At 46.0% G+C, this 18,324-nt stretch overlaps 2 protein-coding genes and 1 long non-coding RNA gene across 4 annotated transcripts in view; 1 reads left to right on the top strand and 2 right to left on the bottom strand.

Annotated features, from left to right (window-relative positions):
• LOC140608716 (retinitis pigmentosa 9 protein-like) overlaps positions 1–18,324 on the bottom strand; it is a 185,880-nt gene that overhangs the window by 14,964 nt on the left and 152,592 nt on the right. The gene's annotated exons all lie outside the window — the stretch shown is intronic.
• On the bottom strand, positions 6,153–11,730 carry LOC140608705 (uncharacterized). The gene is made up of 3 exons (XR_012010673.1): positions 11,595–11,730; positions 6,715–6,849; positions 6,153–6,402 (listed from the first exon to the last, which is right to left on the bottom strand). It is a non-coding gene; the product is annotated as an uncharacterized lncRNA (long non-coding RNA).
• The window catches only part of FKBP9 (FKBP prolyl isomerase 9), a 41,307-nt gene continuing 33,776 nt past the window's right edge, over positions 10,794–18,324 (top strand). Inside the window, exon 1 of one of the 2 annotated variants that reach the window (XM_072783538.1) lies at positions 10,794–10,898. Coding sequence is in view for 1 of the 2 variants with exons in the window: in XM_072783537.1 (XP_072639638.1) it covers positions 11,188–11,414 (227 nt within the window). In the remaining variant the exon portion in view is untranslated. Of the gene's footprint in view, positions 10,899–11,172; positions 11,415–18,324 lie in introns of those variants that run through there. The other variant, XM_072783537.1, reaches the window with a different exon arrangement.

Here is an 18,324-nt window from a genome sequence, read left to right as displayed (position 1 = left end):
CATTCCCCTCAAATGTGGCGTTCATTATAATTAATTAAGTCTTAGCTCCTTCACTCTTATTAGGGAAAATCCAAATGAATCCAATCCAAATGAATGAGCACACAAAGGCTATGAACACAAACACAGTTATTACGCTGACATGTCCTAGAGCTTGGAAATCAGGTTTCCCTCTGAGGGAGAACTGTCATGGGCCAATCCAGTTGTTGATGTAAGTACCTTTACCTGGGCCAGTAAGTGGCCTGTAAATAATTATCTTGCAAGATGTCTTCATCTAGTCAAGAAAAATGTAGTCTAAGGAAGATGTGAGAAACAAAGAAAGTGTAACTTGATTGTGTTACAGAAGGAAGATGATCTATAGAATCTAGAAAAGGAGGGATCCCTGGGTGGTGCAGTGGTTTAGCGCCTGCCTTTGGCCCAGGGCGCGATCCTGGAGACCCGGGATCGAATCCCGCATCAGGCTCTGGGTGCATGGAGCCTGCTTCTCCCTCTGCCTATGTCTCTGCCTCTCTCTCTCTCTGTGTGACTATCATTGAAAAAAAAAAATCTAGAAAAGGAGAACCAAGAGAAAACAATCAGGTGGTGTTTGTCCAGCATTGTCTACTGAAGACACAAATTATGTAAACACACAAGTTTTCTGATCCCTAGAGAAATGTGCACCATTTGGAATAAGGCATAAATTTGATCAATCTTAGCCCCATCTTTTCTTTTTTAACTGAAGTATAGTTGGCATACGGTATTGCATTAGTTTCAGGTATACAACATAATGATTCAACATTTATATACATCAAGAAATGTTTACCTTGATATGTGTAGTTACCACCTGTCACTATGCAAAGTTATGACAATATGATTGACTATTTTCCTTGTGTTGCACTTTTCTTCCCTGTGACTTCTTTAATAGTTAGAAGTTTGTGCCTCTTAATCCCCTTCACCTGTCTCACCCATCCCCCCTCTTCACCCCTCTAGCAACCACCTATTCTCTATGAAACGTTCTGTTTGTTTCTAGATTCCACATGTTAGTGAAATCATGGTATTGTCTTTTTCTGTCTGACCTATTTCACTTAGCATAATACTTTCTATGTCCATTCATGTTGTCAAGAATGGCAAGATTTCATTCTCTCTATGGCTGAGTAACATTTGACTATATATATATATATATATATATATATATATATATATATATATATCACATCTGTATCCATTCATCAATGCATGGACACTGATTGTTTCAGTGTCTTGCTTGTTGTAAATAATGCTGCAAACCTCGGCCCCATCTTAAAGGCTAGCCAAGCCTCTGTGCCGATTCCATTCTCACCCAGCAACATCCTGACACCATATTACACCATATCCTAATATGAAAGAATGGTGTTTTTGTCAGGTCTGAATATTGGGGTTAGTGGAAAGGTAGGTCTCCTACTGTAAATCAGTAACTTGACATTACAATTTGTAATCGAATTTGTCTTTAGTTATTGTGGCAAATGGTATCATCCAAGTCACCTGCAATAATCTCCCTCATCTCACATGACCTTGATACTCCTCCCATGGAAAAGTGGGGTCTATATCCCTTTTCTTGAATCTAGAACAACCTTAGCGATTTGATTGTAACTGGTAGAAAGTAGTGGAAATGATGCCTAATCATTTTTAAGGTTATGTCAGAAAAGATTGTATAGCTTCCACTTGGTTCTCTTGAAATATTTGCTCCTAAAGCCTTTAGGAATGTAAGCTGTTCAATGGCCCTGAAGCCACCATGCTGTGAGGAAGCCCAAATTGACGCACAAGGAGAGATCACATGAAAATATTTTGAGATGCAGTAACAGAGGGATGCCAGACCAGACCCTAGGGCCTAACCACCCCAAACCCTGGTCAGAAGACCCCACAGTGCATACCAGAGTAAATCTAAGGGTCTCACACCAACCAAGTTGAACCACAATTGTTCCTCCCCTCCTCAAGAGGCTTTTTTGCTGGCCAACCTATGCCCCTAAAGTAAAAGAAAAGGAGGAAGAAGAAAGAAAAAGGAAGAATGAAAAGATAGAAAAAACACCAAATGTTCTCTAACCATAACCTTATAGCAAGCCAGCAGATAATCTAAAAACCTTAGGATATACTTCTATGCAGAAGTCAGTTGAATTGGGTTTCTCTCACTTGCAATTGAAGGAACCTTGACTGGTTCAAATATTTGCCTAACACAATGATTTGATCTCTCCCTTTGAGGTGGTTTTGGGGGAGATAGATGCAAGAAGATCCAAGGATTGATAATTCCACTTTAGCAAGTATTAGTCAAGAGTTTTTGGCGAACAACAATAGACCAAAATCCAAATCAAGCTGTTTTAAGAAAATAAATAAGTAAAGGAATTTGTTAGGCTCACATATGTGAAATATCATTGGGTGGAACTTTAGGAATGGCTGGGTGTAGGTGCTCAAATGTTATCACTAACAATTTCTCTTAACTTCACTTTCTTTTGTATCACTTCGTTGTCATGTTGTTTCTCTCACTGTGGAGGCAAAGATGGCCACCAACTTGGCAGCCCCAGCTGGAAGAAACCTCTTTCTCAGTTCCAGTAGGGCACCCATCTATTATACTTGTTAGCTCGAGAAGGATTATGTAGCTGTCATGGAAACAATCACTGTGGTCAAGGAGGTGCAGCACTCTGACTGGCCAAATCAGTGTCATACACCCACCTTAACACCTGGGTGGCTCAGCGGTTGAATGTCTGCCTCCGGCTCAGGGCATGATCCCAGGGTCCTGGAATCGAGTCCCACACCGGGCTTCCTGCAGTAAGCCTGCTTCTCCCTCTGCCTGTCTCTGCCTCTCTCTCTCTGTGTCTCTCATGAATAAATAAATAAAATCTTTAAAAAAAACAAACAAAAAAAGGGCAGCCCGGGTGGCTCAGCGGTTTAGCACCATCTTCAGTCCAGGATGAGATCTTGGAGACCTGGGATCAAGTCCCACGTCAGGCTCCCTGCATGGAGCCTGTTTCTCCCTCTGCCTGTGTCTTTGCCTCTCTCTCTCTCTCTTTCTCTGTGTGTGTTTCTCATGAACAAATAAATAAAATCTTTTATTTTATTTTATTTTATTTTTTTCAAATAAATAAAATCTTAAAAAAAAGAAAGAAAGAAAGAAAGAAAAATTTCCTGGTCACCAACCCAGTGTGAAATGCAAAGCGCTGTGATCACTTCACAGAGGCATGATGGACCCCTACCCACCCCAAACTGGTTTACCATCATGACTGATGATGCCACATATGCACCATGAGGTAGAAAGAAATATATTACTCACATATTGAGACTTTCTAGAAGAGCATTTCAGATACTTAAGCTAGTCCAAAAATGGCTTCAGCAAAACAAAGGTGAGTGGGCCTGGGTTTTATGCTGCACATAGGAGGTGGAACTGGGTGAGTGTTCACACTCACAGGCTAAGATTTTGTGTAGTTTGAACTTCACCTCTGGTGCCACATGGACTTCCCTATCAGCTTGCCCCCATGTGGGGCCAAAGGGGTAAAATGGAGGTGAGGATTGAAAATTATCAGTGGTGAGCATCCAAACTGGAGTGAGACGATTTATTACACAGGGCCATCTCTCAGATTCAGTCCAGTTTTCTGGTTGTGATAGACTCAATGTAGTAACATCTCACCCATTAAGTAATGAAACAAACAGGAATTCTTTCCCTGCTGGTTATAATTTGAAAACACTATTCTTTTTTTTTTCTTTTTTGAAAACACTATTCTTACTTGCCCCTCTATATTTATGCCTATAACATATGGAGAGGTGTGCAGATATAGTTTCTTTCCAGAAAAAGAGTAAAGTGGTTATTACACAACCATGAATACACAGCAAGTCAGTCTTTACTTTGTACCAAGGCACCTAGCCCAAGTGAGAGACGCTTTATTTGTTCTCCTTCCCTGTCCTACCCCGTCTCCATCTCTTATATCCTCTCTACCCTATCCAGATTCATTCTCAAGCCCAGCCATAGGGCTTTGGTGTCGGCCCAGTGGTAAATGGGTGGCTGCAGTTGGTCCTGACTCTGTTTTACTGGGTAGGCTTTAAGCCTTTCAGAATGGAACAATGTAAAAAAAAAACTAGACCTTTTCTTGCTTATCTTGGTCACCTTTTGCAAGCATAACTGTCATAAATGCCATTATTTTGCTCACAGGATATATTATTTTACCTATTTATTTTTTGCCAGAAAAATCTACATGAGTTTGCTGTCATTCAAATATTTCATATAAAAAGGGAACGTAGCAATAGGCTCAGGGTAGTATGAAAAAAAAACGAAACAAACCCCTGCAGGTTCATGTTCCTCTATTTACATCTGGGAGCAAGCTCTCCCTGATAATTAGGCATAGGCGCTGCGCTTGTCGTATGTCCCCTTTGCAGGTGCAGCCCTGGGCACACTTGGCACAGTCCATTGGCAGCAAATGCAACTCCTGTAAGAAGAGCTATTGCATTCTTACAGGAGATGCATTTGCATTCTCTGCATTTGCAGGGACTGGCACAGGTGGAGGAGCCACCGGTGGAGAGGGAGCAATTGGGGTCTATTTTGGGGTCCAATGCAAGTGGTAAAGAGAGGCCCTTGGGCTGGCTGGAGGTATGGTGTTCCACAAGGTATATTTCACTAGCTTTTATCTTACCAGTGACCTTTTCTCCACTAGGAAGATGGAGGAAGGAAAAAGTGAGTAAAAGAAAGATCACGTTCTATTATATATTAAAGAAACATGGCTAGCTTAGAGGATAGAATGCAAATCTTTTTTTTTTTTTTTTAAGATTTTATTTATTTAATCATGAGAGACAGAGAGAGAGAGAGAGGCAGGCTCCATATAGGGAGCCTGACATAGGCCTCGATCCCGGGTCACCAGGATCAGGCCCTGGGCTGAAGGCGGGGCTAAACCGCTGTGCCACCCGGGCTGCCCTGTCTTTTTTTTTTTAAAACCAAAAACCAAATTCAAAGAATTCTTATAGTAAAGGAGGCAGTAAACCCCCAGGGGTACATGTTCATAGTCGTCTGTGGCATAGTGGAAATGTGAGAAACCCTGTATTATTTCTAACAGTTTGTTTATTTATTTATTTTAAAGATTTTATTTAGGGATCCCTGGGTGGCGCAGCGGTTTGGCGCCTGCCTTTGGCCCAGGGTGCGATCCTGGAGACCCGGGATCGAATCCCACGTCGGGCTCCCGGTGCATGGAGCCTGCTTCTCCCTCTGCCTGTGTCTCTGCCTCTCTCTCTCTCTCTCTGTGTGACTATCATAAATAAATAAAAATTAAAAAAAAAGATTTTATTTATTTACTCATGAGAGATACAGTGAGAGAGAGGCAGAGACACAGGCAGAGGGAGAAGCAGGCCCCATGCAGGGAGCCTGATGTGGGACTTGATCCCGGGACCCCAGGATCACACCCTGGGCCAAAGGCAGGAGCCCAACTGCTGAGCCACCCAGGCATCCCAATTTCTAACATTTTTAACTGGTGTTCCATTAACAGTTTAGTAGTTAGTAGGATTGGAGGGAGAAGGGCAGACAGCCCTTTATTGGAGGCTTGAGGTAGATAAGGTTGAGGGAAGAAGGGGAGGCACCAAATGTAATTGCTAATCTGTGGCAAACCTTGTTGGTCACCAGCCCAGTTCCCCTTCCTTCCCTGCTAAGAGCACTCTGATTTCATTCAGGAGTCCAAGGCAGCTGTCTACTTCGGAGAAGACTGGTTAGAGAGGAGGGACCCCTTCCATCCCCTCTGAAGGTGAATCTTGATTAGTCTTAAGGGCTTTCATAGTAATCCTATTCCTCTTCCACTGATTGGTTCAGCGATGGGCACGTGATGCAAGTTTAGTCAATGAGATATTTGTCTGAGGACAGCTTTATGGAAAGCTCCCCCATCTTAATAAGTGATTCTTTCTCCTTCAGGATGGCTCTGCCCACATGTGGGGGCCAGTTCTGGGGCAGCCATGAGGGGGCAGCGGCAAAACCAGAGGATGACTGAGGAGAGGAGACACTTGAGGTCTTGGGGATGTTCTGGAGACACTTGATTAACCTGGAGCTGCTTCCCACCCAGACTTCCTACTCTAAGAGACAGTATATCTCTTTTTGCATTAAATGATTTTGTGTTGGGTTTTCTATTACTCATTGGTTAGTGTGATTCCTCAGATTTACATAGTATTTAACAATAGCCTTTTTTTTTAAGATTTTTTATTTATGTCATGAGAGACAGAGAGACAGAGAGACAGAGAGAGAGGCAGAGACACAGGCAGAGGGAGAAGCAGGCTCCATGCCAGGAGCCCAACGTGGGACTTGATCCCGGGACTCCAGGATCATGCCCTGGGCCGAAGGCAGGTGCCAAACCGCTGAGCCACCCAGGGATCCCCAGTATTTTGCAGATTTCCATCCCTCATGTGTTGCTTCAGGTGATCTTCACAGAAACTCTGGGGAGGTAGGGAAGACACGTCACAGACAAGAACACTGATGCTCAGAGAGTAGGGGGAGGGGTGGCTCTATAAGCAAGTCTAGGGCTTTTCATCTGAGCACATGGGAATTTCAGGAGTGTTGTCAAATAGTGTGAGTGGGATAATTTGCTAGAAACTTCTGGGAGGGAAGAAGAGGGGGCGCTGCTGGAAGCAAATTTCTCCCCCTTCATATTTGCCTCAGGCCAGCTCAGATGGACTTTCCAGGGATGTTTTTCTTAATGCTGGCCTTTTCTTTATCCCTGCTCTGTGTGTGCCAAGTTAACAGCTTACCTAGCTTAGCCTCCAGGGTTTACTGCTCTTGGAAGATGTGATTCATGGGACTTCCTTTATTTCAGGCTCAATGAAAAGCGGAATTCTTTCTTTGGGGCCCAGCTTGTTTGATTTTCCTGATAACATTTTGACTTCCTGTATAGAGGGGATAGGACGGAACCCAGTTTTTTGACTTTCATCTGGACCAACCCTTTTCCAGATTTCCTTTCGCATCCTCCTCCAGCATGTGTTGCTCCACACTTCCGTTGGCCTCGGACCTTTTGTATGTTTCTCCTGTTTTGTCCTTTTCTTTTTTTTTTTAAAGATTTATTTATTTTTATTTATTCAGAGAGAGCGAAAGAGAGGCAGAGACACAGGCAGAGGGAGAAGCAGGCTCCATGCAGGGAGCCCGACGTGGGACTCGATCCCGGGTCTCCAGGATCACACCCCGGGCTGCAGGCGGTACCAAACCGCTGTGCCACCAGGGCTGCCTGTCCTTTTCTTTGATTGTGTCACAGTTCTTGCTTACTGGGTCTCTATTCTCTCATTGATTCTCATCTATTTTTCCCTTCTTACTATCTTTCTCTCTCGCCACCCACCCTCCGCCACCCCAAGCCCTACATTTTATTTTATTTTATTTTTTTCAAGCCCTACATTTTAAATCCAACACCCTCCCTTTCTTTCTGGTCCCTGTCTCACCTTCCCCTCCTCTTTATCTTTCTGACTTTTGAGTCTACTTGATGACTCTTCCTGACTATGAATAGAGTTTTTATTTTTTAGACTTGGAAATCCTTACAAAGTCACCCCCAGAAACTCAATGGAAATAATTTTTTTAAATTATTTTTTAAAGATTTTTCTATTTATTCATTTGAGAGAGAGAGAGAGGGAAAGAATGAGGGACAGCATGAGCAGGAGGGAGGGTCAAAGAGAGAGGGAGCAGATTCCCTACTGAGCAGGGAGCCTGATGTGGGACTCGATCCCAGGATCCTGAGATCATGACCTGAGCTGAAGGGAGATGCTTAACAGACTGAGTAACCCAGGCACCCCAGAAATCATTTTTTAAAGTTTCAGCTTGGGGGTGTTCGGCTGGCTCAGTCGGAGGAGCACGTGAATCTTGATCTTGGGGTCATTTGAGTCCCATGTTGGATGTGGAGATTACTTAAATAAAACTTAAAAAAAAGTTTCAGGGGTGCCTGGGTGGCTCAGTCAGTTAAGTGTCCACTCTTGGTTTCAGTTCACATCATGATCTTAGAGTCCTGGGATTGAGCTCCAAGTCAGGCTCCATGCTCAGCGCTCAGTGAAGAGTCAGCTTAAGGATTCTTTCCCTCTCCCTCTGCCCCTCTCATGATCCCTCTCTGTCTCTCTCTAAAATAAATAAATATTTATTTATTTTTATTTTTAAAAGATTTATTTATTTATTTATTTATTTACTTATTTATTTATTATAGAGAGAGAGGCAGAGAGACAGGAGGAGGGAGAAGCAGGCTCCATGCTGGGAGCCCGACATGGGACTCGATCCCAGGTCTCCAGGATCATGCCCTGGGCTGAAGGCAGCGCTAAACCGCTGAGCCATCCAGGGATCCCCTAAATAAATCTTTTTTTTTTTTAAAGTTTCAGTTTGATTTTAATTAGTTCTTTTTTTTAAGCGAGAGAGGAAGGGTGTGAACACGTGGGGGGAGGGGCAGAGAAAGAGGGAGAGAGAGCCTCAAACAGACTCAATGCTCAGTGTGAACCTGACACAGGGTTTAATCTCATGACCCAAGATCATGACCTGAGCCAAAATCAAAAGTCAGACGGTTAAGCAACTGAGCCACCCAGGATCCCCTTAATTAGTTCTTAGTATAATGCTGTCATTAAAGCCAAGAGGTGAATTTTCTCTTTGGTAGATTGCTACAAAAGTCCAATGCAAAGAATGGTTGGGATTTAGGGATGTTGAAGAGCACAGATACTGTTTGATCACGTAATTAACATTTTTAAAGAAGGACAAGAAATCAAAGCACTGGGAAACCATTAAAGGCAAAATGGGAGTGGCAGTCACTACTCAGCCTATCTCTTCCTACATGTGTCTTCTTTCCTATCCTGGAGTATTTTCTTTCTCATATCTCAAAGGATTTTAGAATTGGTATGTCTTGGAAATCAACCCCTTCTTTTTATAGAAGAAACTGAGGCCCAGACAGGTGGCACATGTCACCCACAGTTGCAGTAAGAGTGGAAGATTCCTGACTGGAACCAGGTTGGCTTGTTTCTGTGTAAAACTGAATTTTGTTTAAAAAAGATCTTATTTATTTATTTGAGAGTGAGCAAGTGAGAGAGAGACAGAGAGAGACAGAGAGAGGGACAGGAGGACAAGGGGAGGGCAGAGGGAGAGGCAGAAGTAGACTCCCCAGTGAGCACAGAGCCCCACGTGGGGCTTCATTCCAGGACTCTGGTTTCAGGACCTAAGCTGAAGGCAGACCTTAATGGACTGAGCCACCCAGGTGCCCCAAACTGGATCATTTTTAATAAATATGTGGCACAGTCATTAAAAACCATAAAAGAACATTGAAAAGTACAAAGAAGAAAGCAAATAATTACCCCAAATTCAACCGCCTATAGATAGCCTGTGGTAATAGAATGAATTATTTTAATAGGTTTTCTATTTCCGTAGAATTAGCTCTATTAGGAACAAAGAACACTTATTTAGTGCGACATGTAGTTTCTCATTAGATCCTGGGATCTAATGAAATCTAAAATTATCTTACAATTACCATGTTTTCTCTTCATCTTGCAGGGCACACACTGTTTATTACTTTGCCGACGGTCACCTACCTAGGAGCTAACTAATCCACATAATGGTGTATTATTCCCTTGATAAATTGTTGAATTTTATTGCACACATTTTATTATCTTCGTAGCTCTATTTATAAATTAGAGTGGTGCCCAGTTTCTCTCCCTCTCCCTGCGTTTGCCAGGTTTTGGTATCAGGATTGTTTGCTTCTAAAAGCAGCTGAAGGATCCCTGGGTGGCGCAGCGGTTTAGTCCCTGCCTTTGGCCCAGGGCGTGATCCTGGAGACTCAGGATCAAATCCCACGTCGGGCTCCCGGTGCGTGGTGCATGGAGCCTGCTTCTCCCTCCGCCTATGTCTCTGCCTATCTCTCTCTCTCTCTGTGTGACTATCATAAAAAGAAAAGAGAAAAAAAAATTAAAAGCAGCCGAGAGACTCTTGGTGCGTTGCTTTCATGAGTTAAAATTTTTAATTAAAAAAATTAATAAATAAGAACCACCAACTCTAAGCTAAGCATGCATTTTTTAAGTACTCTAATGACCCTCTTGGGGCTTCTGGGTCTCTATTGTGAGGTCCTACCTAGCTGAATCACGTGTGTGCGACCATTTGAGATGTTTGCTAGTTAAGTCCCAGGTCACAGTGCATCCACTAATGGCTTGGGGAACGCTCACAGTAACTTAAAACCTTCTCCTATCGGGGGAGTCTCGAAATACATGCCTCTCCTTTTCTCTTTAAGTATTATCCTGGGGGCCGCCTGGGTGGCTCAGCGGTTGAGCGCCTACTTTCGGCCCAGGGCGTGGTCCTGGAGACGCGGGATCAAGTCCCATATCTCCATGCAGGGAGCCTGCCTCTCTCATGAATAACTAAATAAAATCTTCTTTTATTTTTTAAGATTTTATTTATTTATTCATAGATACAGAGAGAGAGGCAGAGACACAGGCAGAGGGAGAAGCAGGCTCCATGCAGGGAGCCCGATGTGGGACTTGATCCCGCGTCTCCAAGATCACACCCCGGGCTGCAGGCAGCGCCAAACCGCTGCGCCACCGGGGCTGCCCCAACTAAATAAAATCTTAAAAAAAAAAAAAAAAAAGAAAAAGAAAAAAAGTAGTATCCTGGAAAAAAAAAAACCTAAAGAATGATTTTGGTCTTTTTCTTGTAGAATCTATTCTTCTTCTTTTTTTTTTTTTTTTTTTTTTGTAGAATCCATTCTTGTAACTAAGTTAAAAAAAACACAGCAAAGCATAATACCAATCTAAGTTTCCCTCGCTTCCCAAAGCAGCCCGAAGTCGCTGGATCCGCGGCCACGTAGGAGCCTCCGGCGGCGCTAAGGCTGGAGTCTCCGGGGACAGGCGGAGGCGGGGCCGCGCGCGTGCGCTCTCGCCCTCCAAGTCTGGGCAGAAGCCGGGTCCCGAGGAGCGGTCGGAGCGTCCCTCGAGGACAGGTTGCCTCCGGCGTTGCCGGCCCCTTCCCGGGGCGGGGCGGGGCGGGGCGCGGCTGCGGCTCCTCCCCTGCTCGGCTATGGCCGGGGGTGGGGGTGGGGGTGGGGGCGGGGGCGGGCGCCGGCGGAGGGGGTGGCGGCTGCGGCCCGGGGAGGGCCCGGGGAGGGCCCGGAGTCTTTCCACGTTTGCAAGCGCCGCGGCGCGCCCAGCTCCGACCCGCGCCCCGCGAGCTCCGCGCGCCCTCGCCGCCCCCGCGCCCCCCGCGCCCCCCGCGCCCTCCTCGCCCCCGCGATGGCGCCCAGGGCCCGGGGCCGACGGCCGCCGCCGCCGCCGCTGCTGCTGCTGCTGCTCTGGGTGACCGGGCAGGCGGCGCCCGTGGCGGGCCTGGGCCTGGACGCGGAGCTGCAGGTCGAGCGGCGCTCCGTGCCCGACGAGTGCCCGCGCACCGTGCGCAGCGGCGACTTCGTGCGCTACCACTACGTGGGCACGTTCCCCGACGGCCAGAAGTTCGACTCCAGGTACCGGCCCCCGCCGCAGCGGCCCCGCCCGCCCGCCCGCTCCCCCGACCCCGCGTCCCCGGGCGGGCCTTTCCCTCCCGCCGGCCCTCCCCCGGCCCCGCCCCCGCGAGCCCCGCGCCGCTCCTTCCCCCGCCTCCCTCCACGCCCGCGCTCGGAGCCCTACATCTCGGGTGACCCTACCTGCGCGGCCCTGGCCCGCCCGCCCGGGGCCCGAGCCTCCCGTAGGACCGGGCTCAGAGCGCTTGGAACAGGTCCCGGCCTTCCTGTCCTCCCAGCGCGGCCACACAGGGCGAAATCGGCCCCTCCGCAAACACCCCCCCCCACCCCAAGAGTGAATGTTGATGTCTGTCTGCCACCTCCCTTTACGGGCCCTTCCACGGGCCCCTTGAGCCAGGGGATGCCTCTCGCAGTACATGATGATGATGACGACGACGGTGGTGATGAGCTGCCGATGACACAGCCGTTAACGTTGTGGAGCTATTGCCCTGAGCCAGGGTAGCGAGAGCTCTCCGTACAATGAACTTATTCAGTTCTTACCTTAGTAGGTACCATTATGTTGCCACTGAGGTGACTTGAGGCCACTGGGGCTAAGGAACTTGTTTGAGTGGAGTCCCACCGGAAAACCCTGACAGTCCGAGGCCAGAGCCTGTGCCTGCTGGTACTACTGCCCTTCGTTTCTTGGCTCTTGGGCTTGGGGTGGTCCAGAGCAGGTCTCTCAGCTTTGCCCAGGGGCCCTGGAGTATGCCCAGGATTCCTTCTCTCCTCTCTGCCCCAAGATCACACACCAATACCTGCCCCCAGCCTCTCTCCAGTTGAGCGTTCGGGTTAGGAGACCTCTTCCTCCAGCTACCCTCTGCTCTCCTCCCCGAGGCTTTGTTACCAACCCAGGTCTGTGCCTGTGCTTCTCTCCGTCAATGACCAGTCTAGGCAAAGACAGCGTTTGTTGAGCCTCTGCTGTGTGCCCTCCGCTGACCTAGGCTCACTCCAGAAGTTATCTTCCTAAAGATTCTTGTTGCCTCTCTTGCCTTTTTTGGAAATTTCAGACAATGAATATCCAAGAGCTGTTCATGCTAAGTGGTACATAGCAAGTGCTTAGAAATGGTCTGTTGTTTCAGTTGCCTTTTTTTTTTTTTTAAAGATTTTCTTTATTTATTCAAGAAACAGGCAGAGACACAGGCAGAGGGAGAAGCAGGCTCCATGCAGGAAGCCAGAGGTGGGACTCGATCCTAGGTCTCCAGGGTAACACCCTGGGCCGAAGGCAGTGCTAAACCGCTGAGCCACTCGGGCTGCCCCCTCTGTTGCTTTTTAAAAACAGCTTTATGTATCTATCATTCACATGCCATACAGTTCACCCATTTAAGGCATACAGTTTGGTGGTTTTTAGTATATTCATAGATTTGTGCAACTATCACAACTATCTAATTCTAGAAAATTCTCATCACTCCCAAAAAAGGCTGGACCCATTAGCACTCACTCCCCTCCCCTCCATCAGTCACCACTAATCCACTTTCTATCTTTATGTGGAATCATAATTTCTGGTGTTTTGTATCTGGCTTTTTTCCGTTAACGTGATATTTTCAGGGCTCATCCATGTACTGCATTCCTTTTTCTGGTTATATAATATTCTGCTGTATGACTGTGCCATATATTGTTTGTCCACCAGTTGATGGTCATTTGCATTGCTTATACTTTTTGGCCAATGAACATTTATGTACCAGGTTTTGTGTGGATATATGTTTTTCTTTCTGTTGGATATGTACCTAGCAGTGGCATTGCTGGGTCCTATGGTAATTGTTTAATTTTTTAAGGAACTGCCAAAACTGTATTCCAAAGTGTCTTCACCATTTTACACTTTCACCGGCAACGTATGAGTGAGTGGTCCTAGTTCTCCACATTCTCCCCCAACAACTGTAATTGTCTATCTTTTTTATCCTAGCTCTAGCTATCCTAGTAGGTGAGCAGTGGTGTCTCGTTGTGGTTTTGGTTCACATTTCCCTCATGACTAAAGATGCCGAGCATCTTTTTGTGTATTTATTGGCCATTTGTATACCTTCTTTTATTTGCTTCTTTAGTTAGAAATAAGGAAGAATTTCCTGCTTGTGCTGTTGGTAATGAATAATTCCCACTAAAACAAGCTGTGTGATTGTTTTCTACCCTCTAGTTGTGGCAGCCACTGTGAGGCAGTGTGGGACAATGGAAGACATTATCACTACCATCCATTCAGCAAATGTGTGTGTAGTGTCTGCCCCAGAAGATGGTATCTTTCCCTGTCCCTACAGCTTATAGTCCAATTACATAATGTGATATGTACAGAAACAATAATAGCATACACTTTGGTCTCATGTGGAGTTCACACAGTTTTTACCATGTACCTTTTGATGTATGAATTCATTTACTCTCAAATTCATTTAACCTCACAAGACAATGAAGGAGGTACGTCAACAACAAATGAAGAAACCAGGGCTCAGAAAGTTCAAGTAATGTGCTCAAAGGACCTGGCTACTAAGTTGTAGAATGAGGCTTTGAATTTAGGCAGTGTAGCACCAGTCTATGGTTTGGGGTTAATAGTCGGTGCATATATATATATATATATATATATAATGAAAGAAAGGCAAGGAGCTGTGGAAACACACAGAAAGCTTAACTATTTGTCGTAAGGGGTTGGAGAGAGGGAGAGTGGTCAAGATGGAGTTCTAGGATTGCAAGGATAAGACTGAAGATGGGGATCCCTGGGTGGCGCAGCGGTTTAGCGCCTGCCTTTGGCCCAGGGCGTGATCCTGGAGACCCGGGATCGAATCCCACGTCGGGCTCCTGGTGCATGGAGGCTGCTTCTCCCTCTGCCTATGTCTCTGCCTCTCTCTCTGTGTGACTATCATAAATAAATAAAAATTTAAAAAAAATTTAATAAAAAAAAAAAAAAAGACTGAAGATGATTAAAACTGACCAGGGCTGGAGTGCCTGGGTGGCACAGGTGGTTAAACTTCTGACTCTTGGTTTCAGCTCAGGTCCTGATCTCAGGGTCAGGAGATGTAACCCCACGTAGGGCTCCACGTTCAGCTTGGAGTTGATTTGAGATTCTCTTCCCCTCTCCCTAAGCCCCTCTTATGCATGCTATGTCTCTCTAAAATAAATAAATCTTTTTTAAAAAATTAAAAATTATATCAGAAAGGGAGACAGAACGTAAAGACTGCTAACTCTGGGAAACGAACTAGGGGTGGTAGAAGGGGAGGAGGGCGGGGGGTGGGAGTGAATGGGTGACGGGCACTGGGTGTTATTCTGTATGTTAGTAAATTGAACACCAATAAAAAATAAATTAAAAAAAAATTTAAAAATTAAAAAGAAAAAAGGGGGATCCCTGGGTGGCTCAGAGTCATAAGCCACAAAGAGCTTCTCCTCTCATAGAGCTTTCTTCCTGAGTCTCTGCCTGGCATTTGGGAGCAGTTAGTATCTTTTCAGCTTATGGACATTTGCACTTGCCAGGAGGCCCAGCCCGATAGTTCTTGGCCACTGCCTTGGACCTGGTTTCATTTTATTTTGGAGCCTCCATGGCCTTGTTAAAATGCTCCTGTGGCTGCTTGCTCCAGACGGAAAACAGCAGCTTCCCAGCTACGGTTTCCAGGGGGCTCCTGCTCCCACTTTCTAGCTCTTGGGAGCTCTTTGTCAGCCATTCCCGATTCAGCTTTTTTAGGAGTTCCATAGGGTTCCTAGCAAGAAGGGCAAGGGGGGCAGTCTGGACAGTCTTTCTGTTTGCTCTGTCTTCCTTCTAATGACTGAAATTGAATGTGTTCCTGTTAGCAGGCAGAGCTAGCATCCGGTCAGCATTTTCACAGCCTCCAGGCTTGTCTGCAAGCCCCTCAAGGTCCTGGTGGTCAGTGTATTATTGTGTGCCTACCACATGCCTTGTTGGGTTGGATGCTCCAACACAGTGGTGTTCAAACTATACATGCATCACAGTCACCTGGAGAGCTTGTGCTACACAGTTCCTGAATCAGTAGGTCTGGGTGGGGCCTGAGAATGTATTTGGCTTTTCTAAGTTCCCAGGGGATGCTTTTGCTGTCGGTCTGAGGACCACACTCAGAACTATTGCTCTAAAACAATCAAAGACTTATGAACAGAGGTCTGCTTAACTTTATTTTTTTTTTAATTTTTTTTATTTTTATTTTTTTTTAATTTTTATTTATTTATGATAGTCACACAGAGAGAGAGAGAGAGAGAGAGAGAGAGAGACAGGCAGAGACACAGGCAGAGGGAGAAGCAGGCTCCATGCATCGGGAGCCCGACATGGGATTCGATCCCGGGTCTCCAGGATCGCGCCCTGGGCCAAAGGCAGGCGCCAAACCGCTGCGCCACCCAGGGATCCCCTGCTTAACTTTATATGTGTATTTAGTCATTTATTCATTCAACAAATATTTGTTGAGTATGTACTGTCAACACCTGGTGGGTATTGGGGAAAGGGGTGTTAAGGCTCACCCCTTCTGCAGGATTGGTTCTGAGAAGAGCCAGGGAGCCGGGCAGCACCCCCGATGGAGAAGTTAAGTGGTAACAGGGAGACTGGCCTGGTGGTGACATGGCTCACTTAGGCGAGGCGCTTTTACCATGTGAATCTGCATAGCAGCTCCTCCTATGGAAAAGCTACGTGCGGGATCCCTGGGTGGCTCAGTGGTTGAGCGCCTGCCTTCGGCCCAGGGTGTGATCCTGGAGTCCCGGATCGAGTCCCAAATCGGGCTCCCTGCATGGAGCCTGCTTCTCTCTTTGCCTCTCTCTGTGTCTCGTGCATGAATAAATAAATAAAATCTTAAAAAAATGAAAAGAAAAGCTATGTGATAAAAGGGAAGTTGCTGCTTGTCTGTTAGTCCAGTGTGGCTCTGCCAACTTTAGGTGAAGAGCCTAGCCTCCAGGCAGTTCTTACGAGGGTATCTTGAGGCCATTGCCATGCTTACTAAACACCCTGCAGGGGCACCTGGGTGGCTCAGTTGGTTAAACATCCGAGTCCTGGTTTTAGCTCAGGTCATAATCTCATAGGGTGTGAGATGAAGCCCTGTGTTGAGCCTGGTTGCTTGGGATATTTTTCCTCCTCCCTCCCCCTCCTCCTCTGTTGCCACCCCCCATGCTTGTGCGCTCTCTCTCTTTTTCTCAAATAAATAAATAAATAAATAAATAAATAAATAAAATCTTAAAGCCTGCTGTCTTTAAAACAACAGCAACAAAACACCTTGTGAAGACTCACTCAATGGCATTGCTTTTATTTTGTTTTATTTTATTTTTTTATTTATTCATGAAAGACACCGAGAGAGAGAGAGAGAAAGAGAGGCAGAGACACAGGCAGAGAGAGAAGCAGGCTCCACGCAGGGAGCCCGATGTGAGACTCGATCCCAGGACTCCAGAATCATGCCCTGGGCCAAAGGCAGGCGCTCAACCGCTGAGCCACCCAGGGATCCCCAGGCATTGCTTTGAATATTCAATTGTGGGTCATTGCGAGCGACTGCGCATTCATATTGAGTATTTAATTTGGTTATATTTTACTGGCTGAGAACTTATGTAGAATAAGATCTGTAAAGATCTTTTAAAAGATATTTTAACTTGTGCAGTTGCTGAAAAACGAAGATCCACTACAGCATTAGAATGATTTCACTTTGCTTTGCAGTTTTTCTCATAAAGATATCTTAATGTGCCAAAGACCATCGAGGCCAACGGCTCGCATCTCGGGGCCTGATCCTCTGTGGAGTTAGAATGGATGTGTTTCCCTCCTCTGCTCTTACTCCTTCCTCTCTTCTGTCTCACCTTCTTTCTCTATTGCAACGTTCTTCTTTCCAGCTGGTAGCCCATAGCTAGTTTGCCACTTCATTATGGGCTTGCGTTTTCCGCTTGCCATGGCTGGACGAGGTGGTGGTTTGGGGGAAACAGTCTGGGAAGCCCAGAGTCACCTGTGAGAGCACGTGGTGTGGGGAGAGAGGTGGGAGCCAGAAAAGTCAGGTTTTTCAAGTCTGTACGTGAGCTCAGGCTCAGTGGTAGGACTCAGCCAGCAGAGGGTGTTGAATCTTACCTCGGTCATCTCAGAGCTGGGCTGACAGCTAGGGGGTGAGAGCCTGCTTTCGTGCATTTCATGCAGGTTTCAGTCCCATCCACTGATGGCTCTGGCAGGACCACAGGCCTGTCAAGCAGGCCCCAGGTGAGCCAGTCATCTGAGTTGGCCTGAGATGGGACCAACTCTCAGGCACCCCAAAGATGGTTCCCATGCCCAGTGAGCTGCCTCTTTATTTTTTTTAATTTATTTTTATGATTTTATTTATTTATTCATGATAGACATAGAGAGATAGAGAGGCAGAGACACAGGCAGAGGGAGAAGCAGGCTCCATGCCGGGAGCCCGACGCGGGACTCGATCCCGGGACTCCAGGATCGCGCCCTGGGCTAAAGGCAGGCGCTAAACCGCTGAGCCACCCAGGGAACCCGAGCTGCCTCTTTATTACCTTGCTTCCCCGCTGTTAGGAATTCTCAAAACATGCCACTCTCTTTAATGTTCAAAGAATGAATTCAGTCTAATGTATGGCATCATGAATACAATTAACGATACTGTACTGTATACCAGAAATTTAACTATACTTTATTTATACTTGAAATTTACTGTCAGGGTAAACCTTAATTTACTATTAGGGTAAACCTCACCACAAAAAGAGAGAAAATGGTAACTGTGTGAGGATATGTTAATTAGCTTGATTGTGCTGATTATTTTACACTGTATACACGTATCATACACATATACATATATGAAAATACCAGGTTATACTCTTTAACTATATGCAATTTTTATTTGTCGATTATACCTCAATAAAGATGGTGGGAAAGTATTGTATTAACATTTATTTGTCTAACCTGATTCTAAAACTGGCATATAGAGCAAGCTGATGTGTC

Source organism: Canis lupus, chromosome 18, assembly GCF_048164855.1.
Source record: "Canis lupus baileyi chromosome 18, mCanLup2.hap1, whole genome shotgun sequence".
NCBI classification, from domain to species: Eukaryota; Metazoa; Chordata; class Mammalia; order Carnivora; family Canidae; genus Canis; species Canis lupus.
The sequence above is the reverse complement of the archived record's forward strand: the minus strand, read 5'-3'. Positions and strand labels throughout refer to the sequence as shown.